General features: G+C 34.3%; 1 protein-coding gene across 1 annotated transcript; it reads left to right on the top strand.

The window, feature by feature from the left end:
• Positions 1-256: 256 nt before the first annotated feature.
• disp (RND transporter family member dispatched) lies at positions 257-25,058 on the top strand. Its single transcript, XM_085956513.1, has 13 exons — positions 257-334; positions 2,893-3,103; positions 4,532-5,021; positions 6,498-6,730; positions 7,557-7,736; positions 9,675-9,813; positions 10,898-11,131; positions 15,763-15,994; positions 18,312-18,411; positions 19,104-19,227; positions 19,619-19,773; positions 21,236-21,492; positions 21,724-25,058. The coding sequence occupies exons 2-13, from the start codon at positions 2,972-2,974 to the stop codon at positions 22,832-22,834; spliced, it is 3,387 nt and encodes a 1,128-aa protein (XP_085812639.1). The 5' UTR covers positions 257-334; positions 2,893-2,971; the 3' UTR covers positions 22,835-25,058.
• Positions 25,059-26,106: the final 1,048 nt, after the last annotated feature.

Genomic DNA, 26,106 nt, shown 5'->3' with positions numbered 1-26,106 from the left:
GCGGCAGTTGTCATGGCAACCGTCCCGGACGCTGGTGCTGCAGCGACGCATGCGCGCTGCGCCCTCATCTCTAGCGAGGGAGTCTGCAAGACACAATCCCATCCGTCTCACCCCACACTTTAGTCACTTTCAGACACAACACGCGGACACCGAGCATCTGGAAGAACGCGTCCACAAAATGGGAAAACACTGCCAGTGAAAAGCGTCGCATTGAACCCCCGTGAAACGGTAGCTCAGTAAACATATCGAGGGCTAATCAAGCCGTAGCCCTGGAAAATTCAGAAACCTCTTCCATCGGCGTCGCTAGCATTGCCGGGTCTACGGCGAGCATCAGGTGTGTACTTTCATCAATTATTTATCGAAAATGTCTTTATTATTTGTGACAGTATCACACGCACTACGCAAATTATGTAACAAGCCGAAATTATGAAATATAACCTATCTATACAATAAAATATTACTAGAATGCGTAATGGAAAGATTGTACTACGCCAACGTTGCGTAGCCCAGGCACACATATTATGCACAAAGGGAAAATTATGTATACCTATTCCTAAAATATGTTTGTCTGCCTTAGAATGATTATTTTAATTTTTGTTTTTAACTTTGCTGTAAATGTGGTGAAAAAAACAATCCAAGGTCACTCATGTCGCATCGCGTAGTCTATTTGGCCTTGGGACCTTAGGTCAGGGACGAACGTGTTCTACGCTAGTAGTAAAGCACCGTTCTATTCCCTGGGCGAGATTTTATACTTATTTTACAATTCGGCACTGATATTTCACAATATTTTCCCTCGTTTCGCAATATAAAAATGTATGTTTGTACAAGGTTACATTATTTTACTAATGAGTTGGTATTAGGTATGCACCCTTGTTTCGGTTTAAAAACTAATAACTTAGTAATATGTAAGTACCCGAGATGTTCAAAAGCCCTAATCACTTAGATATATTAAATTAGATAATTCAGTGTAACTTAAAACTAGATTAAAATAATAAATATCACAAAAATCATTAACGAAATCTTCCTAAAAACTCAACAAAAAAAACCTAAACATATTGGTTTTATTGGATAAATAGATACTAGTAGGTATGTACCTGTACTTACAGTTTTAATCTTATGTACGTAAACCATACACATATTAAATTAATTTACTGGCATTTAATTGCATTGTTTTTCCCCCAAAAAAAGTCAATCACCTGGGAAAGTAGAATTAGTAAGTGTGAAATATTTTTAGTTACCTCGGCTTACGTATTATAATTTTTAAATTTCCGATTTTGTTGTATTCTTTATTATTATGTTCAATTTAATTGCGTATTGTTATGTTCTATGAAAAAATACCAAATCATGACATTAACTTATTTAATATATTATAATGAGGCAATTTTACCTAAATGCGCACTATATAGTATCCCATTTTGGTATCATCTGACTTTTCGAAATTACCTCCGAACTAAACTTGGATGACGTGAAATTTTCATGGTTCATGGATAGTTCCTTAATAATATAACTTTCAATGTTTCAGCTATTATTTATTGTGCAGTGGGTATGCTTGAATTAGTATAATATGTAGGTATACGTCATTCTAATACGAAATTTTCAATTTGATCAATAATCTCTAATAACGTAAATTTTAAAAGGAAATGCCTTATTTGAATAGCCGCGTAAAGAAAATTCTGCGTATTGTCAAGCCTTTTCCAGCGCTAAGTTGCCAAGCACAAATTCTATTTACCTCAAAGTCACAAAATACGAACAGAAAAAATAGAATTGATTGACTACAAATGGTTGTATGCAAACTATATGATTTATTAAAAGAATATTTAACATATTTTATTGTAGGTATATTGGTTTCAGTTTGATATGGATTTAGAAATAAATATTTTTTTTTTCAATAAAAATCATTTACCCCAAGCATAATAATAATCTGGCAATACCAAGATAAATGCTAACCAATGAAAACACTATTTTATGTCAACAAAATCTAGATTTCAAATGTCATAAAATGACTAACTGGGTGGGTTTCCAAATGAGTTTATTTGCATTGTGTTCGTAAAAATTCTATTATTGCATTAATACATCATATGTGTAAATAATAGTTATACCGGAATTTTATTAATAATGATAAATTGGCTCTCACAATTTAAAAACTCTAATATAACCTCTAAAATTTTCAATGTCTACATAGCGATGAAAATATTCCGGGAATCGGTGTAATTTTTATAACGTGTGACTGTTTTTACCAGTCCGTTATAGAATCAATTGATCAATAATTGCTTACTTGCTATTATTATATTTCTCCTTTTTCATACACATTATTTTACTGTCATTACAATTTTATTAATATAGGTGGTACCTAATAATAATAGAGTGCCACTTTTTCGGATCAAATTATTTTAAGTGATTAAACAACGAGAAAACTATATGTACAGCTAACATAATAATTTTATAATAATAATTCAACCCTTTTTGACAGAAAACACTAGCTCAGGAAAATGGCGTTTTATGTTTTTGACATTAAATTCATTACAGATTGGCCTTTGTAAAGACAGACTTAGTCCAAATTTACAAAATATAGTCTGACAGAAAACACTAACCTGAGTTAGTGTATTTTTCCTGGTGAAAATTTATACAATATGGCCTGGCAGAAAACACTAACTTGAATTAGTGCACTTTCATTGTCAATAATTTATTTTCTTTTACGTTTAATCACATCATAAAACAGAATCTATGGTGATGTACACTTGCACAACATTTTCTTAATTTGGCTTAGATATTAAGTATATTTTAACCACTTAGTATTCTTTCTAATGCCAGCACTGTTTGGTACTTATGGTAATAAAACATTTAGTTTAGTTGGACACTAAAGAGAAAAATTATTTTTAATTTGTATTCTAGAGGTGATGTCCCCCCGAAAACGTTGGAATTTGTCGGAAAGCCCAGTGAACCACTGCAGGAAAGTACTCTGGATACAACAATGTCTTTCTACGCCAGGTTCCTGGTGCATCATCCGTGCATAATCTTATTCGTGGTCACAGTATTCGCCGTAGTATTGACAGTTCTGCCGCTGGTCACAAGGAAGCTGCCTGACTTCACCGACCCGACCATGGTAATTTTTATATTTCAAAGTTTTTAGTTCATTCAAAAAAAATTATAGCCTTCCACCTAATGCTGTAATAATCTGATGAGCTATAATATAAAATTTTCATTAAAGAATTGATTGTAATATACCTATATTCATCGTCATCATCATCATCAGCTTGGATCAGTCCACTGTTGGATGAAGGCCTCTCCATGCTGATTCAATTCATCACGTGTTGCCACATACTTCAACACAACTTTACTATATTGTTTATACATAATTCAAAAACCTCACAGAAACATGAGTTTGAGAAATTTTTTGAAAAAATGGTGTCGCACATGGTGTCCATTGAATTGTGGCCAATGTACCGCTACTAATTTAGCCACCTGCACCCTGCACCTGAAAAAAATAGTAGATTGTATTAGCGGGTATGATGTAATTGCGATACAAGGTGGGAGTGTGGAATAACAGAAAGACGATAGACTGGCACTGACCTCGGAGATCTACTGAAAGCCCCATGCATGGATCTCCACATGTGTATAAGAACTTGAACTTGTTATGCGAAATAGATGTTTAGCATTAGAGGTCGTACCTTGTCATAGTTTTTGACACACGGCTTCGTGAACATTCTGTTTTAAATTGACTTGACACTTAACTTTTACACCATGGAATTTGCTCAAAAAACTATTTTTATTTATTAAAATAATTTTATTATTCTCACACTTACGAGTATTTTATTACTAGTCTTGTTTGTTTGCTACAGTTTCATCAGTGTTGTAGTGCTAAATAAAGAATTGCCAGTATACAGTCGATTTTCTTTTTAACTTAAAAATAACGAAGCATACTCTGTGTTCATAGGATTCAAAATTCTGTCTGACAACATATTATCATATAATGCAATTATACTCCTGCACAGTTTGTGTTTTTAGATAATTATTGAAATTGTAATGGGTTTCATTCTATTTTAAGTACAATTTGCGTTTATTTCAATTTTGTACATCTCAGGCATTTTTTTGTAAGACCGATGAGTATTGCCCTTTATATGTGAAATGCCGACGTGTCTCATCTCTGAAACGTGGTGCCCCACCTCTGAGGCGTCATGCCCCACCGTGGGAAACACTGATATAATGAGAAGTGTTCGAATAAGTTCTGGAACCATGTTCTCGATCCAACCCTGTAACAACACTAAATTACGAATAGTTTAATCAATCAGAAGCCTGACAACCCAGGGTGGGTCCAGGGTTCCTCTGAGAACTCTACATGTCACTATCCATTGTGGACAATTCCAGTTTGCTACCCCAGGTATACGGCAGTCATTAGTAGCTCCCTCTAGCCACTGAATTATTAGCCTGCCTCGAAGCGTTGTTGAACACAGGCTATATGAGGGTCTTGTAAAGTATATAATATAATTATAGCAGAATGTAAATATTGAAACTTTGTGTCTTTCTATTGCAGGGTTTTGAAACACGTGGCACGGTAATCGCAGAGCGCTTAATATCGTGGAATAATTTAATCGAAGAGAGTCGTCCGTCAGGATCACTCGCCGTAAATCCTAAAGACATACTTGACGAGGCTCAATATATGAAATCACGAAATCGTTCCGTATACAAGCAAAAGACGAGAAATGGCAAAAAGAAGGGCTTCAAAGATCCGATCACCAAAATTAAAAAAATGAAGCAGATGAAGAATGCGAATAGTCTTAATAAAATATTGTATACGGAATTCCCAAGCAATTCTTCCGGGAAGTACGATATGAATTCTTCAATGGACGAGCACGAACATTGGGGCTATGGAAAAAACTTGACTTATTTATCGCAGGAAAACACTGACGGTCGTATGGAGTACACTCGTAACCAATGGGTGTCGTTGAAAAATCTCGAGTTTCCAACGTCGTTTGCGCATAGGAATTTATCGTCAAGTGATGGTTTCTTTTGTGGAGTACCCAGTAAGAACTATGCATTTTAATTTAATTAAGTACAGAAAAACTGGTCTTATATTCCAATAATGGAAAATAAAGATGAATTTGACTCACATATACAGGCGGTCCTCGACTTTCGTACATAATTGGTTCCTGAAAATGTGTACGAATGTTGAATGTACAAAATTAAAACAATGTAAAAAAAGCATTGAAAAGTGTATTTTAAAATATTTTGTACAATGACGAAATAAATTCGTTTGCATCATCTTAATCTGCACTGGCAGCTTCTCCAGTGAATTTAATTCCACGTAAAGAATACCTCAGTTTAAATTTGTCGAACCGGCCTTTACTTGCTTGAAATTCTGTGTGTGCAATCTTCATGCAAACAAAAAGCCTTAGCTTGAATCAGATTTTTTGATTTTTATCATCAATTCATGATAGCAAACATCTCTCCATTTCATCCATCACTATGCCGTGTCTTTTGGAAACAATCTTTCAAGATATATTTCCATCGTAGACCGGCTTATGTCGTACGAACAGCCAATTGAAGCAAACGATTCGCCGCTTTCAGAACGTCTAACTATTTCTATCTTTGTCTCAATTCTATGACGAGAATCCTTAATTTCTTTTTGTCGGTATAAACACTGTAGTTTATAAATTTTTAAGGGTGAAATATTTCAGAGAGCGTAGGAGAGGGGAGCGACTCCATGCAACCATATAGTTTTTGCATTATCGTCAAAGATTTCATTTTTAAGAAATGTATGAAAGTAAAACGTACGAAAGTCGAGGACCACCTATATGCTATTTCAATTGCATCCTGAAAAAAATCGAATTACCAATTGAAATTTGTATGTAGCTAATAAATTGAAAAGTAACCCTTCTTTATTATATGAAACAGCTCAAAAACTAATCTTAAATCTATCATCATTATCATCAGCCGGAGTCGATCCATTGCTGGATGAAGACCTTCCCTAGCTCCTTTCCTCCCTCCTCCCTCCAGCTCCTCTTCTCAGTCCTTAGTTCTTCGCTGTCACATACATCCACTGAACTTTATGAGTTCATCTATCCCGAGGGTTTCAGGGTGTCCCTGTGGTTGTTCAGTGCCCCTTGGGTACCACTATATGACGGCATTTGTCCAGCAGTTATCCATTTGCCGAGCAGCATGTCCAGTCTATTGCCACTTCAACTGCTTAGCGACCTATATCAGGTCCTGTACTCTTGTCTGCTTCCTTATCCATCAGTTTCTTCTGTGATCTTTCCGCGTTATGACGAACATGCACCTTTCCTAAATGAATATATAATGATTAATAATGATGAAAAAAAAAAATATCTGACAGTAATGAGTGATTTTATTAGTTTTAATAATGATATAATAATATACACGTAGAGTTTTTATGAAACTCATCTTGTAATATTAAAAGTTCAAGCTATGGAGTTTATAGTATGCCAATATTTTGTGTTTTAAAAACACGTGATTAACCGACTAAATGTTTACGATTGCAGTGGCGGATTATGCACATTTGGTATTCAAGAGTAAAGATGGAACTTCACTGCTGTCGGTTGAAAATATGCGCAGTCTGTGTGTCTTGCAGAATCAGCTGGTGGACATTGGAGGGTCAGCGTACACGTCGCGCTGCGAGCGCTCTCGCCCGCCTGACCTGAGGTGCTGTCTTCCGTGGAGTCTGCCCAATTACGTGGCTCTTCTCTCGAACACCTCATCATGCATGGACATTTCAGTAATCATTTTTATCTCTGCTATAACGCACTTCTTTTTTTGTAAACCACCTGACTTGTTTGACCAGTATATCTTGTCTGTCAAAATTATCAACTAGCTACGCTCTCCAACGCCTCCAAGTATAGCATATTAATTATTGCGTTCAATTAATATCTATTGGTAAATGACTGATAATAAAAATATTTATTGTTTGAAAACTAATTTCATTAGAGTTATTTTTCCCACAATAATGACAACACTGTACTGAAATAGACATGGCACGGTAGTAGGACAGTAATTTTGATTGATTCTTTTGTCATCTTTCTCAATATATTATATTAAAATGTAATTTATAAAAATTTACCCCTTTATAAAAAATTGTAACAGCTTTGGACACAAACATTACTTTTTTTAATATATATTAGAATTAAATTATATTATATTATATTAAACATATATATATTGGAAAAATATTTGGACCAAATGGGACTTGAACCCATAACTATCGCAATCCGGTCTATGTGCTTTACTGATTAAGCTACCGATGCGATCACTATCACACTGAAATTGCAATAATATACAAATTTGTGCAATTGGTGTGCTATTTCAAATTCGGTTAATATTGATGTTTGTAATTTGAATTAACACTTTAATTCCTAGGCATCGTCAGGATATCTCCAAATTTTAGTTTTTAACTTTCACAGCACCCAGATTGTGATGGTTGTGCGTACAAGTCCCATTCGGTGCAAATATTTTTCTCATAAGTATGTTTTTGGTAAGTTACAAAAAATCATGTATACATACATATTCAATAATGAACATTCTTAAATCTTGTGTATTATTTACAGGAGAATGATATCGCTGGCGTATTAAGTTTATTATCACACTGCTCTGCTTATTTTCACTCTTTGAAATTGGCTACTGATTGTGAAGCAGAACATTGTACAGCACCTGCGATTTGCTACAAGTACAACGCTGTCTTCAATATACTCTCATATATAGTGGATGCTGACTTCCTACCGCCCAATGTAAGCATTATTTTTTTTATCTATCCATACAGACTATTTGAGTTCCTCCTTATCACCAACACGCTTTGATTGGCTCAGGAATGTCTTGCTCATGCCCAGTCTATTGATATTCATTGTTTTGACTGGACCTTACAACTATAATAGAGTAATGTTACAAGAATGGTATATTCAATGCTGGGATAACTAATACAGTAAAACCTCGTTAATAAGAACACGGATAATTCGAAATTCGGCCTAATTCGAAATTTTCGCGAAAAAAAAGTCCCTTGAACATTATTTTCATATAAAACCATATCTTTAATTCGAATTTCGGAATTCGAAATTATTTCAGGCATATAAAAATATTCTATAAATCGTAATAACTATTTCATGAGCCAGTCATTGAAAATTGTGAGAAACTTTTCTTAAAACACCATAAATTACTTCTTTTAAGAAGGTAATAAAAATAATCCTGACATTTTATGACATATTAAGACACATGGAACCGGAAATTTGGTTGGTACATTGATGATCGTAAACGATATTAATGAAAATCAAAATTATTTTTTTTTAAATTTTAATATTTTTCCCCCATACATTTCATAATTAATTTGATTTTTTTTCGATTTTTGGTCCCGTAGAATTCGTATTAACGAGGTTTTACTGTACCATATTTTCGCATGTCGATCTTTGTTGCTCAACTTTATGATGAATGTTGAAAAAGAAATTGATTGGAATATTCCCACTGTTAAGTTGATTGTCGAGAGATTGAAGAGTGATTGTCGTAATCAATGTGGCGTCAAGTGAAACAAACAAGTTTGATGTGTCAATGTGAGTTGTTATCATCTCAGTTACCCTAGGTAACTTGCTAAGTAACCAGTTGACTCGAATGATGATTCACTGTTGAATCCACTATAAGTAGAAAGAACGACAGTTAGTTGAACAACAAAAATCGATATGTGAGAATGTTGTATTGGGTCTAGGACGATTTGGCACCGCGAACTGGCCTCCGGTAATAATGTTCTAACATTATTATTAATATTTGTTGTAAATATAAATAAGTATCCATGTATAGACAATAAATTAATTGATTATGCACATATTTAAGTTTTAGCGAGGGAAGAATTATTTTCTTTTAATAAACATCATAAGGTATAATAATTTTTCTCAATCTATATTAAAAATGTGTCAAGCGCAAAATGTATAAGGTACGACTACTGAGAAGATAGAAGCATATTAAACTGACTTGCTTATTTACTCCAACAAATCGTAACGTACGTCTATTCCTTTGCGCATTTAATTCAACTGTGCGGCGTCCAATCCTCCCGGAGGCCAATTGGGTCGGCGTCGAATTGGGTCGGCGTCCAATTGGGCCGGCGTCCGATTGTACCGGCGGCCAATTACCGGAGGCCAATCGGCGGAGGCCAGTTCGCGGTGCCAAATCGTCCCATTCCCATTTTATTAGGTATAGAGCATCACACCACGATAATGTAAAATAGCGCTACCATGTGCTTATGCTCTCAGGTTGAAGTATCAGGGTAGACGAAGTAAGTTTTTACCTACTAGATATATATTTCACCTTGTTATACTTTTAAATTTCAGTTTATTTAACATACATGATTTTACCATTATTATAGTTCATAAAAATGCACTAGTTTCATGTTCTGTATATGGTCAGAGTGTATACGGCAGAGCTAAGGGCTCGTGTGGTGTTCATATGCTCCAACTGAGGGGCGGATATGGTTGAAGAGAAAAAAAAGAATGTTTCATGCTATCCCACAAAGCATAAATCATTCTTTTATATTATAGTGATGAATTCCATAAGGCGGATTGTAGTCCTTTCTTATATTTCTGAAATAATCCTAACTGGACCAAGACAAATTATTTATAAATCTTCGATAATATTCTTTTCATTATTTTATTTATTCAGATAATTTTTTATCTATTTTTTGATTCCAGAACAACACGGTCGTGCATGTCCACTCGTCAATGATTTTTCTGCCACTTCCCTGCAGCGCTTCTATTTTACCATACTATCATCTGATTGAAGATGTCACATTTGAGTACAATAATGTGTCTCTTGTGGCAATGGACCTCGGTAAATAATATATAAAAATTATTAAATTTTTACACAATACCTCAGAAACATACTCTTCATCAAACATTAGACAAATATTCATACTGAATAGGACTTGCACGATGGCTGTATGGACACATCCAAGACAGGAGATAATTACAGGGAGGACATTATACCAAGGACAGATTAACAGTAAACATAGCAAAGGACGACATCGCATTTCTTTGACAGCTGCACCAAACTGTTCCGGATAGCAGATGATAGAGTAAAACTGTCCAACCTCTGATAAGGGATGGTACGAGAATTAGACAGACTTAAACCCACCACCTTTACAATCTGAGCACTGTCCTTACCAATTAAACTGTCGATGCAATGAATAATAATCATAATGAAATTTCCTAACAATATGCAACCGAGGTGTTGCTTCAAATTACAATAATTCCGATGGTCGTGGGTCCCATTTAATACAAATATTTTTCTAAACCTTTTTAATGGGTATGTTTGTGAGGTTTTTCAAATTGTGTATTAAAATAGTTTATTATTAAATTTATAAAGTTTATTTGTGTTTTGCAGTTGTGCTTTAAAATAATAAAACTGTAAAAACATACCGTACTTAAAAATACTTGACACACTATGTATACCTGAGAACATATCACTCAGTAAAAAGATGATTTCATTTATTTTGTTTGTCAAGTTTACCTTCGAAACTGTGTCGGTTTATCTTGTAAACATCGTAATTTTTTCAGTATAAACTCTCCAATTTTCATTTAACATGTAATTTCAAAATTAACAAGCTCTATACAAAATGACGATTTCTATTATTAACAAGGTTTGCAGTTTTCGTTGTAACGACACGATTTATGAGGTTTTTTAGGTGATTTTTGAAATGATTAGACATATTACGAGTGTAAGAATCTAACACTGGTAGATAATTGATATTTATATTAACATATTCAATAAAAATGTGATTTTTGACCAAAGTGGGATTTACGATTTTTACATGATAGTCTGACGAATATGTTGTGTGCAGTTTGGTTACTATCGAACGTAAGACGGACATATTTACGATTCCACCCTTCTGACTGACACTGCTTTGTTATTGCAGGGGTGAAGAATGCAGTGTTTGATGCGTGGCTTGTCCACGATACCTGGTTAGTGGGTCTGGGCGGCCTGTTTGTGATTGGTAGCATGTGGCTGTATTCCGGATCGTTCTTCCTGACTCTCACCACCTGCTTGGCCATTGTCTATTCCATTGGCATCTCTTACTTCCTCTACACGGTTGTCTTCAACCTCAAATTCTTTCCGTTCATGAATCTTCTCTCCGTTGTGGTTGCCGTTGGTTTGTGCTTTTTTATACAAATTATTTAATCAAGCATTGTCACTGCGCCGCCATTTGCCGTATAAACATCGTAAATTAAGAATTTGGTGTATCTTTGGAAGCTAAGCCTGAATAAGGCGTAAATTTTGTGAGAAAGATGAAGGTATATAATATCATTATGATAATCTGTCTTTTCTCATTCTAGGTAGCAATAATTCATAATGACATAAAATATATCAATACATACCATGAGAATATTATTTTTGAAATTGAGAATACAGCAATATTTTCTTTCATAATAATATATCTGTGCTTAGGTATAGCACTTCTTCAATTTAATCAACATTTTTTATAGCATTTATTTTACGTGAAAGATGGGACGTTGGGATAGTAATAAATTAATCTATCATAAAATATATTATATATCATGGCATACAGACCCCAAAATGTCACAATTTCTCTAAAATTACTTGCCAATTGCGAACTCAAATGGAAAGTTTTGTCGAATATATGTATTTTACAAAAGTATGATAAACGTTAAATTATGTAAATGTATAATGTGCATCTTGACAAAAGGATGATTTGAAAAAGTAAACCACAGAAATCTCCTGAAACGAAATATGGGTGTATTATCATTTTTAGAATGACAAAGATTAAAATAATAGTCTCTTAATATTCGATTCTGATTCCTAGGATGAGAAAAGATGTGACATCATGATAACACATACGTTTTTCCTTTAATACCCCCAGATTTTTCTGGCTTTGATCCAAAATATACTCCCAATTTCTTAATTTTGTAACTTTATACAGCACATGCGGTGCGGTCTTAATTTAATAATACTGGGAACCCATCATGCAATTCAGTCAGTGATTTATTTTATTAGTATGATGTAGAATAACAATGCTATTTACTTTTAATTACCAATGGATGCTTATTCTAATGAAGTAATGAAGCACTAGTAAACTTAACCTAGCTTTATACGCATTTTCAGTTGATTGTAGTGCAAATTCAATATATGAAACTGGTCCGAATAATTCTGTAGTGTTCGGCTAAAACTACATAAGTCGAAAATATTACTTCACAGGAGAACACTTTATAAGGAAAGAATAAAATATAACCAATGTTTAAATGTTGCTCTAACATAAATACAACTAAAATACATAGTTACGTGAAAGGTTTGGTCCCAACTTCAAAAACAATTGCAGCAGAGGCAAAAAACATACTGACTTTTAATGAATGCGATATTCATTTTTAATCATTATAAGAATAGTTTAAAATCTTTAATCAGCATGGTAATATTAACCATCCCACATATAATTTGGCTGTTTTTATCGGCCAATGGTAACATATTCCCCACAATGGAAAAATCGTTCTCACATAGTTTTTCAGAAGTTTTTTTACCATAAGGCGGCCATATACGTACAGTTTTCGTAAGAGGTTGAACATGCCAGTTAATACGTAATGGCGGCCATACAGTTATCTTTGGTAGATAATCTGATGCGCCCATAGACGGACACTTTTCGACCTGTCAGATGTGTGCCATGTTCAAACTGCCAGCGACCCCCCACTCCCGTGTTTTTGTAAAACTGTTGGAATTTCAACTAGCCGAAAGTTTTCGGGTGATGTTAGATGTTGGTAACGTAAAGTAGAATATACCGCACGATACAATTGCGGCTGGTGTTGCTTGTTATAAAATACAAATTCATTTATTATTAAAAATGTAATAATATTATGTACGCGGAGATCGCAAATATTATATTTTATTTATTTTTACGAGAGTAAAACAAAGTAGGTAATAGTTATTTATGTAAACATATTATTTTATACAATATAATATAAATGTTAAAATTTTAGAGAGCATTATAAATATTAAGTTATTGTGAAAATATAGACTAATAACTCAGTACTCAAATTTTATTTATTGTATGTAGTGAATATTAAAAATTATTAATTTAAGACGTTTACAACATAAATTAATATACGTAATTGTGAATGACAATGTCGCTTAATCTAAATAAAATTTACGTATATATTTTAATAATATCATAGTAATTAATTATTATACTGATGATTGATGTAAATATAATTTTGTGGCATGTTTAAATTTATTGTATATAAAATCAATACCTTTATAAATATTACCGTTTTCTTACTTAATTAATACTGTCCATTAAAGGGAATAATTTATTCAAAAGAAAAGATTATATTTTACATTTACACGAATGTGTATAATATTGTTTCGGTGAATCGATAAAATACACAATCCACTAGCGAAATCATGATTTATTTTACCAACGTCATAGGTGTGTATTTTATGTCAATTTGTTTCTAATAAAAACAATTATAACCATAATAAATTCAAAGTAAAATAAATTATTCGTGCATCAATATCATTCAAGTATACTGTACCTAAAACTAATTGAAACAATACCCCTGTGTAATATCTCCGCGAACCTAACCTCCATAGTTTTTGACACTTGCTCTGCCACAGACAATAACTGTACGTATATGGGCACGTCTGTTGACAGTTCGACAGATTTAAATGGGGTAGTTAAACTGATCTGTGGTGTGGCCACTAACGTACAGTTATTGAACAGTTATTGTCTGTGCCATGTTCAACCTGTTACGAAAACTGTACGTATATGGCCACCTTAGTGCATATAGTTCATATTTTAATAAAGGATATATTTCAGTGAAATAAATTATAATTATTGCTGTAATAACTTCCTGTGGTTCATGCTGTAGGATTCATAACATTTTTTCCACTCTCCTGTAAAAGTTTTACAAACAAACGCATTGAAAGCACCATGGCAATAAGTAAATAAATATATGCCAAACTTCAAACTAGTCCTATTTGAAATGCTTTAATATTTGTGGTGATTCAAGCGTAAATGGTTGGTTTTAACGTTAGTTTCTGTTTTACATTGTATTTTAATTTGTAATTATTACGATATGTTCATTTTTATTAGGCGATAAATTCTTTGCAGTTAATATAATCAGCGTCATTTTATTTATGCCATATTTCACATCGATTGTTACAACTTAAAATTGACTAATTGGTCATGTATACACATATAAACATACTACATAAGCGTGAAGTTTGACAGTTTTCACAGAAAATATGGCATAGGTAGTTAGATTGACACCGAGCAAAAGAAAACGATGTACACCCGATCCTCTTTTTGCACAGCAGATACGTACCAAAGACTACCGTGTAAAAAAAGATAAGGTGCACATACAAAAATAGTAGATAAGTTCCATTACTTACAATCAACTCAAAAAACAAAATTCTTGAACTCAAATAAATCGAATTTATTTATTATTGATACATAAAAATATGTATAAGTACATAAAAATACATAGTTTTTGATTTAAATTAAATTTAGCAAAGAGAAATATATTTATTCAGTTTTGCTACTTGACAATAAACGTGCCCGTTTACCGCTATTTTTCGCTGACGAAAAATCACTCATCGCTAGAAATATTTAATGACGCTGACGCTGAAACACGCGGCGCGTCTCTCGTATCGAACCCAAAGTGACTGACTAGTGGCGCTATGTATGTACGTATGTATGTCTGGGCGGCATCCGGTGACAACATATGTATGCACCAACGGCGAGCGGTCCATTGCAACGCAAATTTTTATAAATAAGTAATACTTATTTTTATTCTTTTTAGTTTTTTTTAAAACGTGTTAAAGCAAAAAAATCAGTGTAAATAAAAAATAATCGGTACTTTTTTAAACCGTGTTATTTCGAAACTGTGCAAAAAAACCCGTGCAAAAAGAGGATCGGGTGTATTACCCTTTATGTAAGAGCAGTCAGAAATAATAATGGTAACAATAATTTAATTTAATTTATGTAGTTCGTGCGCAGTAGAATAAATCGCAATTTCAAGGTTTAGTTGTTCCACTATAGCAATATGTACTATCAAATGTTTTTTAATACACACTTTTGACAAAAATCGACTTATGTGGTTTTAGATGAACACAGAATTATTGATAAAAATGTGGAGCAGTACCTATATAATATTATTATGTATTTAAATTTTATTATTTTCTTGTTCAATAATAATTTATTTCCAGTACTTATTATCAAAAATAATATTTTGAACATCAGCTCGAAAGCACGTTAATCAGTGTCACAAGATATTTTTTTTTATCTCACCAAGAATCTTTCAATTCTTATTTTATTCGCCAACGAAGAATGTTAAATATTTGGACTTTTAATTGTTTATTTGAATATGTATGAAATATCTATAATATAATTATTATCTATCTTTGAAGTTATTCTATTTTTTTCCACTTTGATTCTCATTTAATTTATTCACTATATTTTATTTTACATACTTCTATATGAAAATGTGGTTTTTACCTCAAAAAAAATATTCTAATTTCCCATATAATGTATCTACAGTTGACTATATGAAAGGTGGCTCTTAATAAGGCATTTGTATTATTTAAAATTAAATTAGTACATGAACATAATTTAAATTTTAATTCAAAATGTTTAATCAAAATAATTGCAATCACTTGTATTTCGAATTAACAATTATTTAAATTCATATGAATGTCTTATCAAGAGCTTTTCACATAGTCTGCTGTGGAACACCATTATGTTACACAAAGTATCATGGCATGTACATTTTGCAGGAATCGGTGCCGATGACATGTTTATATTTGTAAAAGTGTGGCAAGGGCGAAAAGACGTGTCTATAGACGGTCTGACCAGCACCAGTCTGGGCCTGAACCCCAATCAATTGGAGGAGATGATGACTGACACGCTACATCATGCCACACTTACTATGTTTGTCACGAGCCTCACGACAGCGGCCGCATTCTATGCTTCTTTTATTAGTAATATCACGGCCATTAATTGTTTCAGGTAATTACCACCGTTCTGCTGTAGTGCAAAATCTTTACGGTGATAGGCGGCAGCTTGAAGAACTAGATCCCCTCCTCTCGCGTTTCAGTACTTACAATACTTCGAAATCGAAAACCATAGACAAGAAACAACACGAGCGCGCCGCCAGGTCTCACGTTAAAGATTTCGCAGTCTATTTTTCAAATTCATAAGTTATATATTTTGTTAATTTATTTTTTACACTTTAGATTCTAGACCCGTATTTCTCAACCTTTTTACACCTGCGGATCACTGAAAATAGGAGAAATCTTTTGCGGACCACTAACACAGAAATAAAAAATATTATTTATATGGTAACGCATAATAATGTCTGATCGCGATTGATTTCGTCAAGTACATTCACTAATCTATTTTAAGGACTAAAACACAAACACTTGCAGGTGCACGGGCTTTGAAGATATTATTGCAATTTTTAGCATAGCAACTGTAGAAAGAAAAAAGGATGTAACCCTCGGTTTTTTCAAAATAGGTTTTATTGGATAACAACATTGCACATGACTAAATACACGTGTCCAAAAATGTAAGCTGCAAATACCGAATTATTACCTAAATTTAGCTTTTAACTTTAAAAAAAAGTTGGAAATGATGTGGAAAAAAGACTTAACCATCATATACGTTGGTTTTTCTGTAATTAACTCAATTAATATCAGATTGGGAATATACCAACCAAATTATTAATTATCATGCGCTTCAAGTGTATGTATATGTTATATTTTAACTTTGACAGAAAACCATAGCAAAAACGTTTTTGTGCCTCCTATAAAATTTGATTTGTGTGGATTACGTCATTTTTCCTTTCAACAGTCGATATGCATTTGGAAACAAATTCTGCAGACCACCGGTTGAGAAACACTGGTTTAGACCACTGTGTCAGACTTGTACCTACCACTTACATTCATTATGTCATACTCCAATCTATTATCTGCTCATAGACAGCATGTTGTGAAGTTATCTTAACTGACTATATTAAATAAAGGATTCTTTATTAACTGTGTACAAGAGGTGTGTGAAGAATACACAAATACCCATCCCTTGGATCCATATACTACTTGTGAACTATTAACCGTTACAACTTCTATGTCGAGCTAGACCTGATATTACATAGCGAAATTATAATAATATATAAGCCAACCGTATCCAATTGCACAGTAAATGGTGTAATACAATTAGCCGGCAGAAATAATAATTATGAATTGCACGTCAAATGGTTCCCCTTATGTAAACAATACTCAGTCTAACAATAGTATCCAATGACATTAATATGGACGATGCATCTGGAAAGAAAAATGAGACTCACTTTTTTGTCGGGTCTGCCGAATGGCATAATCTGTTCTAACGCCATTACAATAAAGGTGATATTGCTATAAATTCCCGATGCTTTGTGTCGGGTCTGCCGAATGGTTAGGTTCGAACGGGTTCGCTCAAATGAAGATTGACACTAGAAACACTGTTCTAACACCATTAGAATAAAGGTGATATTGCTATAAATTCCCGATGCGTGATGTCGCATAATGGAAATTGCGTGACGTCTACCTGTACATGTGCGAATGTCGCTATGCGTGAATTTATTCGCTAACTACTGTATTGAGTGCGTTGTCCATTAATAATGTCATTGATAGTATCCCATCTGTGACACATTTAATATTGTGATAATTATTTAGATTTCTTTTGTGTTACATGATGAATAAAGGTAAATAAACCTATTGTATAAAAGAAAAATATGTCACAAATGAAAGAAGAATTTCCATAATTTATGAGTTTTTTATTTTTTTTTTTTAAATTTTATCCCTCAGCTTTGCAATTATGAATTTATAACCTGCTTACTTAATTCTGATACCATTTTTATCCTTAAATCCTTTATATATTTATCTAGGCTCTCACTGTGTATTCCTCCTCCTTCTCTCATCATTTTCGGGTCGTTGCAGACACTATCCTTAAGAGATAATATGGTAGAGAATTATATTGTTACAGCAGAGACGACAGGCTATGTTTTAAATCGTCATAGCTTCCAGATCTTTAATTAATATCCAATGTCCGATCTGGAACTCTAGTCTTTACCAAAATTTGCTGTCAGCTTTCCCTAACATTTTCAATACAATTGAAGCGGCGTTCAAATTCATGCACCTAACAGTACACTTTACCATATTATCTTTTGAGAAAGGACTCTGCAATGAGACCAAAACGTCAATGAAAAAAGGAGAAGGAGATACACATGATAACGTTAAAAAACAAAATACATTATTATTGGAATTATTAACGTTTTTCTATTTTGTTTTAGTGTTTTTACTGGAACATTGGTGATGGTAAATTTTTTACTAATGATAACCTGGCTGCCTGCCAGTGTAGTTGTCATGGAAACGTGCTGTAATTCTTTGAAGGTAATGCAATATTATAATTTACTCATGTAAAAAAAATTTTCTTCTCATTCGAGCGCCTTCTCCTGACGGAGATTGGTAATCATCAGACCTTTGTAAGAAATTATGAACTGATAGTATGCTACATTTGTACCTTGAATAGTCACACGTTCAACCATCATAAACATGCAATGTTGCTTAACTTTAGCGTCTAAATGGGAACTAGTTTAATCATCATCCTATTTCCTAGTTTCGATTTTCATTCAACAGTATTTCTATTAGCAATCTTGCCTGATTAGAGTGTCAAAACCGTCTTCAATTCGAACATTATTGTGTTTAATTTTCAATAAGATACGATACGAATTAGGATGGCATATAGCTGGAATATACACACTGTCCCACTTTCTCTCGCACAGCGCATGGTATGTAATATCAATATAACACGGTGTAACATTTTATGTCAGTGACATTTTAATTTTAACGATTTATACTTTTGATTTATAATGTTCTTGAGCGGTATTCTGATAATTACATCAATCAAGAAAAAACAAGCTATTAATGGTCAGCGTCATGAATTCATAATAATTATATTACGTAACTAGCTGATAAAATATGTAAAATACGTATCTTTGACGTATGTTACATAATATGCCAAAAGACAAAGACAATATCCGATTCAGTTATCTGAGTTCTTACTGTATTCTTTTTTTTTTCAGAATAAAAGTTGGGAGGTTAAAATTAGACCAATGCGGCAAGCCATGGAAGAAACCTGGAGTATGATGAATCGATTTCTCGTTGTTAGTGTAATCAAATTAAGATGGTTTTGGTTGTTTTCGTTAGGTATGTTTTGAAAACCTTATAATTTAGCATATTTTCTATTCATATCTTCCTATCTCCCACCAAATTTTTCGCTGCGGCAACATAGCTTTTGAGGTACAAAACAAATGTCGAATTGGTGTGACATTTAATATTTTCAACATGAAATAGTTGCGAAAAACATTAATTTACACTATACAATTTTTAACATAGTGATAATATTGAAAACGTGAAATGTGCAAATACCATTTCTTCCTATGGATGTTATTGTCAACAGCATTTATATTATTTCTGTTCAGATTCTCTCACTCAGCCCCCTCCTGCTTTTTCGTGTTACCAGCTCAAACTGTCAAACATGTACAAAGTAGTTCATTTATACATTTATGGTTACTAATTTAAAACTGTGTGTTTTTAGGTACGATATCAATACTGAGTGCTGTAGTCATAGTGTATTATCCTGGTCTAAAGCTGCCCGATTCAAGAAGCTTTCAATTATTTCACTCGTATCAACTATTCGAGCAGTACGATTTATTGTATAAGGATAATTATTGGTTCGAGAGATCTAATAAAGTGAGTATAGCAAAGTGTGATTAAGAGCATACATCAGTGAAACGGCAAATAATTTTCAACAGTAGGTGCGACGAAATTTCGCACTTGTCGTCAATCGGAGACCAAGAGTGAGGTGTGCGCACGTCAGTTTGTTTTGTCATGGCGTCGGATGAATATATTCTTAAATCGTGTAAAGATGACTAAAAAACTTTACGTATGTACTTGAAAAAGAAAACATGTCAATGAATATACTATTATTATTAGTAATATAACATTAAATGGACGCATGTTGAATTTTTATAACAAATCATATTTAGTTCGCCACGCGTCATTTGCACAATCCGCGCATCGCCTAGCCACGATCTTTTTAGACAATGCCTCAACTGAAGTATAGCCTTAAAACAAATAATAATTGCATGCTAGCATATAGAGCAGTGTTTTTCAACCTTGTTTGGTTGGCTGAACCCTTGGAGCGTTTTGTAAAATCTTGGGGAACACCTACTTATTCAGATGATATTAAGATCCAAACTTATTACAAGGTTACAAAAGGGACGTGTAAATCAGTAAAAAATGAAATACCTTAGCTAAGTGCCATCAATATGCAGACTCAGATTGCCACATTTTACTTTCTACATTAATTTTTTCTGCAACTAATGTTTCACAGCATTCAAAGAATATTTGTGGATGTATGTTATATTTTGTCACCCCCTCAGAATCTTCCTTAATTTTTCTACCCACTTATTATGCCCCTAAATAACGCAAGAATACATCATTATCCATGATACTTGTTCTCCTTACGGGTCATAGGCGAGCAATAAATTTGGCCCTGGTTGTGCATCACTGGCTTATACCATGATTTAAAGCTAAAGTCTAACTATACCAGAAAGACTATTCAATTGGAATTTGAAAGAACTCTGGTTGCCTAGTTTGCCAATGTTGTTTCATAATTTTTTTATAAATGTTTGGACTATAACTTTTTATTATGGTCAAATTGGATTGCCATTTAAAGATAAATATTCTGTGGATTGGTGCATTGAAAGCATTAAAAGACGGTGGCTATAAAATGTTTATAGTCACCATTTATGCTGGCATATTTTAACGTTTTGTATTTAAAATGGTTATTGCATGTAATAATTAATTCAGCAATATCATCCATTCATAACAAATTCAAGTGTTAGGGTTTATCTCGGCAATATTTGCCCATTTAAAAAATTATTTCATCGACTGATTGAGCGAATTTAAAATTGCATTCAAAATGGCAGAATGGCATTTAATGCTCGCAGCTTTTAACAGATGTTGGGGTTAACAAGGTCACGTTTGTTTCAAATGGATGTACATACTACACGACATGACTTACAAATAATAATCTAATCATTATTGTTGGTAGCCTTTTTTTCTTAGGCTCGCATCTATATTGAGGTTTTTCACTATAATTATGTGTCTTTTGGTGTACATGTAAAAGAAATAATGTTCTGTTTTTCAGGAATGGGGCAGTGGAAGTAAGCTACCTCTGCGGTGGGTGTGGGGAGTGATTCCAGTGGACAATGGAAACTCGATGGACCCCGCCTCGCACGGCTCCCTCCTCCTGGATCCTACCTTCAATATGTCCGACCCCGACTCGCAGATGTGGCTACTACACTTCTGCACCAGGCTCAAGGGTCAGCCGTTCTACCAGTCTACCCTCGGCCCGCTGCTGCCTAATTGTTTCATCGAAAACTTTGTCACTTGGATGAGCAGAAGGTAATATTTTATCTTCAATTAAGTTACTGATAGATCAAATAAACTAGTCGATGAATTATGGCCAAAAATTATTTCAAAACAAATCTTAGATAATAAGGTAGCAATTTGGTTTTGGGAAGTCCTAAAAAACCAATATATTGGAGTTCTCTCATTTTTGTGATTTATTTTTTATTTAATATTGTAAAATATACATGTTAAAAGATTCTGTATGTTTATTATTTTTAATTTCAGATGCTTAGATGAAATCGATGGAATAGATCGAACTCCGTGCTGTGAAGCTTCTCAGTTTCCGTACTCGGAGGTGGTATTTGAACTGTGCATAGTGCAAGCCATCTCGGCGCTGTACCAGACCCCCAGAGAGTATTTCATGCCGGGAGTGGCGGGCCCCAAGTTCTCCAAAGGCGCGGGACGGGACGGTCCGCCAAAGATGGTGGCACTGGTCGTCGAATTTGAGAGTGACCGTTCCTTCTCCATGTCGTACGAGATAATGCACGATTTCTTCGAACGTGTGGAGAATTGGACGCAGACAGAGATGTCGAAGGCGCCTGCCGGCATGGCCAATGGGTTCTTCACATCGGAGTTGGAATTTTACGATCTCCAGCGGACGTTAGCACGAGGCACTCTCACAGCCATCGGAGTGTCTATGGCGGTGGCCCTGGCCGCAGTCTTGGCGGCCACTCTCAACGTGCCCATTGGCCTCTATGCGATAGCCGCCGCGACCCTCTCCATCTGCGTTACGGTCGGATGCTTGGTGCTGTTAGGGTGGAGTTTGAATGTGCTGGAGAGTCTGGCGGTGTCGACGGCCATCGGGCTGGCTGTGGACTTCAGCCTGCACGTGGGGTTAGCATACCGGCATGCTGAGGGTCCCAGAGAGGCGAGGGCAGCCAGGGCACTGTCGGCTGCTGCTCCTCCCACCGCCATGGCCGCCCTGACGACGGGAGCAGCCGGAGCCTTAATGCTGCCAGCCCGGGTCCTGCCCTACACTCGAATCGGCCTCTTTTTGGTGGTCGTCATGACTATAAGCTGGATCTACGCAACATTCTTCCTCGGGTCACTGCTGCGGGTGGCCGGGCCGGGCCGCCAGTTCGGGCAGTTTCGGTATCCGCGGCTCACTCGCAAGCGGACCACCGGGTCGAGTGCGAGCAGCGTGACGAGGCGAGACCCTGGTGAGGCGGTCCGAAATGCCCGGCCTGCTTGCCCTCCTCGCCCGGGCGAAGGGCACGAGTTGCAGCAGTTGGCGCGCGGTGGACGCTCGCCCCGCCCTCCCGCACACGACCAGAGCCCTTCCGCCGCCAGCGCCATCACCATCATCCTTGCCGATGATACCGACTGTCATAAATGAAACCCTCTCCTGAATACTAGCCCCTTATATTTTCTGGCCCATCCGACACCCCACTTGACTTATATTACTATTATTAATTCCAACTTCAAATACTTTTCTACGCACTTGTGAAATTTGCAACGACATTTTAACTTATTAAAGCCAGGAACACATTTATAGTGCACCACACATAGATTTTGAAGACATCTGCTCTGAAGACAGAATGCTTACGCGACCCAATCCAATAAATTGGTTTCTGTATTTTCATGCTACAGGACCGTGTCAATGGGCGCCCTTGTGTGATGACTGCAGTCACTGAAACTTTTCACTGTTTCTGTATGGTTGCGTGAGACATGTATGCACATAAAATAAGAAACGCGTCACATTGTGTGGAATAACTATGTCTCTGCCTTATAAAATATTCTGGATCACAAATAAGATCATCTGGCCAGGTTTTACTGATTTGACAATAGATGCCATCGGTGCCGTAAAGCGATGAGTTTTTTTTACGGTATACTGAATTATTGACTATTGTATTTTCATGCAGTTTGATATGAGACTTTCACTTTGAAAATGAATAGACATGCTCTGTCAACGTATACATACCGAAACATTAAATAATAGAATTGCTCAATAAAATAGAGAGCTTACGACACTCTTCCCGTGGATAGTTTTCCATCACTGTCAAAAAATCGGAAAAGAGTGAATTCAAAGCAATATGTAGACTACTTTAACTTATTGACTTGAATATTGAAATGATATCCAGTACTCTAGGATTCTGGTGTTTTCAGCTATTAACTTGTATATCTATTAGATTTCATAGATGGATGCCACAAACATTATAATTGATACATTACAAAGTCATGCATAATAATTTCAATGAGAAGTTTTAACTTTTATCATGCCACAAAGGATTGTTCAACGGTGTATGTTAATAGCTGAATTTCGCACCATGTATGTATGTATGAGTTTTTGTATTTTTGCAACTGCCTGTTTTTACAACAGTTTAAATTGCGCAGATAATTTGCCGGCCATCAATTATTGTATTTAACATTATTATGTTTTCGTTTCCACTTTGAGTACACAACTCATCTATAGAAAATAATGATTTAATTCCCTTATATCCCATAGTTAGTTCTCCCTCGGGTAATCCTACTGTCTTATTTTTATTGGAGTAAATATATGATGAAATACTATGGCATCATCACAATGTAACATCAATAATATTTAGGAAAAATATGTATTAGTAAATGTACTGTGATACTTATTTTCTCTGACTGTTTAAATTTAATATTTTTGCATTAATTATTAAACTTTCTAATGCTCAAAACTTCAGTTCGTCTTTCTCTGAAGTGCCAAATTTAAATTTAATGTAATATCAAAGTTGTACAGTAACGTTGTACGATTTGACTGTTAATGTAAATAGAAATGAGATGTAGATTAGTAATTTAGTGTGCTATTTTTAAGAGATACAATACTTAATTATTAATAGATGGAAAAATTATCATAGAGTATGAGATATAAAATATTTTTTTATATTTCCTCCCGAAACATAGTCACGTTTTGATAGTTACGACTGCTACGTGTAATAATAATAATTAAAACTATGAATGTAATGATGAAGATAATTATGTACGTTCTGTATTTGGCATATATTTTATGACGGAAGAAATATATAGAATAATATTAGTTTATTTTCTTTTTATAGTGAATACGTATGATTAAGGTCAGTAAACCGCCCAATGTTAAAATGTTTTAATGGTTGATTCTCTTTAAAGAAAGTTACCTTGGGATAAGGCTTAATATTTTGATCTTTTTGCCAACTTACAAAAAGAAGCAATTGTTTCCTTTATACATAGCTAATATGTGTCTGATTTTTGATTATTTTGTAGGAACATTCTTTGTGCGAAAGAAAAGTGGCGATAAGTCTTATAAATTTAAAAATTAATTGATTATACTAAATGTACCATTATTATACATATATTGTTTCAATGAAATGAGAAAAGGGATGAATCGAATCAATGGACATTGTAATTCCCATACAATATGGTCCTAAAATCAATTTTCTCTTGGCTTTCCTGAAAAGTAGTGATTTTAGGCATCGTTTTTTTCTTTTCGCACACAGATATTATAACTAACTCACTTACAGAATATAAAAGTATTGTAATGGTAAAAATCTATTTATGCATCCATGCTATTAAAATAAACAAGTGTATTTTAATTTAAAAATAGATGCATCTATGGGGGAAAAGGAAAAAGTTAATTGTTATGAAAGACTAGTTTTATGTATCTGTTATACGATGTTTCTCCCAAAACTGTTCTGTTAAATTGACAAAGCTTAAATGGATTTTTTTCATAATTTTACCAATGGCAATGTTTTCTCTCCCATCTGTTATGAAACCATACAACAAAATAAATCCATGGGTCACTGCACAAATAATGTGAAGTGCCAAGTTTCAAATCCCCCTAAAACGGTTTTTTTAAATTTTTTGAGTTAGATATGTATTTAGATGGATATTTTTGTTACCTGTATGATGGCCAAAGATTGAAATTTAAAAAACGCCAAAAACCGTCAATACGTATGATCAAAAATTAGGGTAAATTTCAAAACCCGCTAAAATGATTGGGTGTACTTTTCAAATACATACCTCTAAAATGGAAAGCTAACTCTTACTCTACTCTTTAACGAATTAAAAAATGAATACATAAAGTTCACAGATTTAATAGATGAGTTTTTCTAATTTTTCTCAAAACTGCCTAAAATCGTTTTAGAGGCTTTTGAAACTAGGCTCCAGTTTTTCATGTTTTGAGAACTCAGAATGGATATAATATTATGTATTTGAATGAGACAGTATCTTCTCAATAAGCTAACCTTCTTTTATGTACAATATTTTTATAGCATAAAGGTATAATGCAGATGGGTGTTTTGTGTATAATAACCATATTTCTATAAAAACTAGACATACAAATGCAATAGCCCATTGAAATAACCATGTCCATTGTAAGAAGTAGTGTCATGAACATCCAGTGTGGAGGTATCTTGACATACCAATAACAAATTGGTTGTAAGCCACATGTTCACCCCATGGATCTTATATAGGATATCAAAACCACATGTTGGAAAGCAACCGTAAACTATTAATTAACTTTTTTTTAACCTTTATTACTTTAGTAGTAAAATTCCAGACACTGGTCTGGCTCTACGTCCTGGAGTCAAGCTTGCCCACCTCAAGCAGACTTCACTATTCTCCACCAGCCAACCACTCCTAGCACTCTGTAGGCCATCAAGTCAG

The sequence above is a fragment of the Rhyacophila brunnea genome, unplaced genomic scaffold (assembly GCF_057557595.1).
Source record: "Rhyacophila brunnea isolate RB1 unplaced genomic scaffold, BYU_Rbru_1.0 scaffold_6, whole genome shotgun sequence".
Lineage (NCBI taxonomy): Eukaryota > Metazoa > Arthropoda > Insecta > Trichoptera > Rhyacophilidae > Rhyacophila > Rhyacophila brunnea.
Note: the sequence above shows the minus strand (reverse complement) of the source record. Positions and strands in the feature narration are given on the sequence as shown.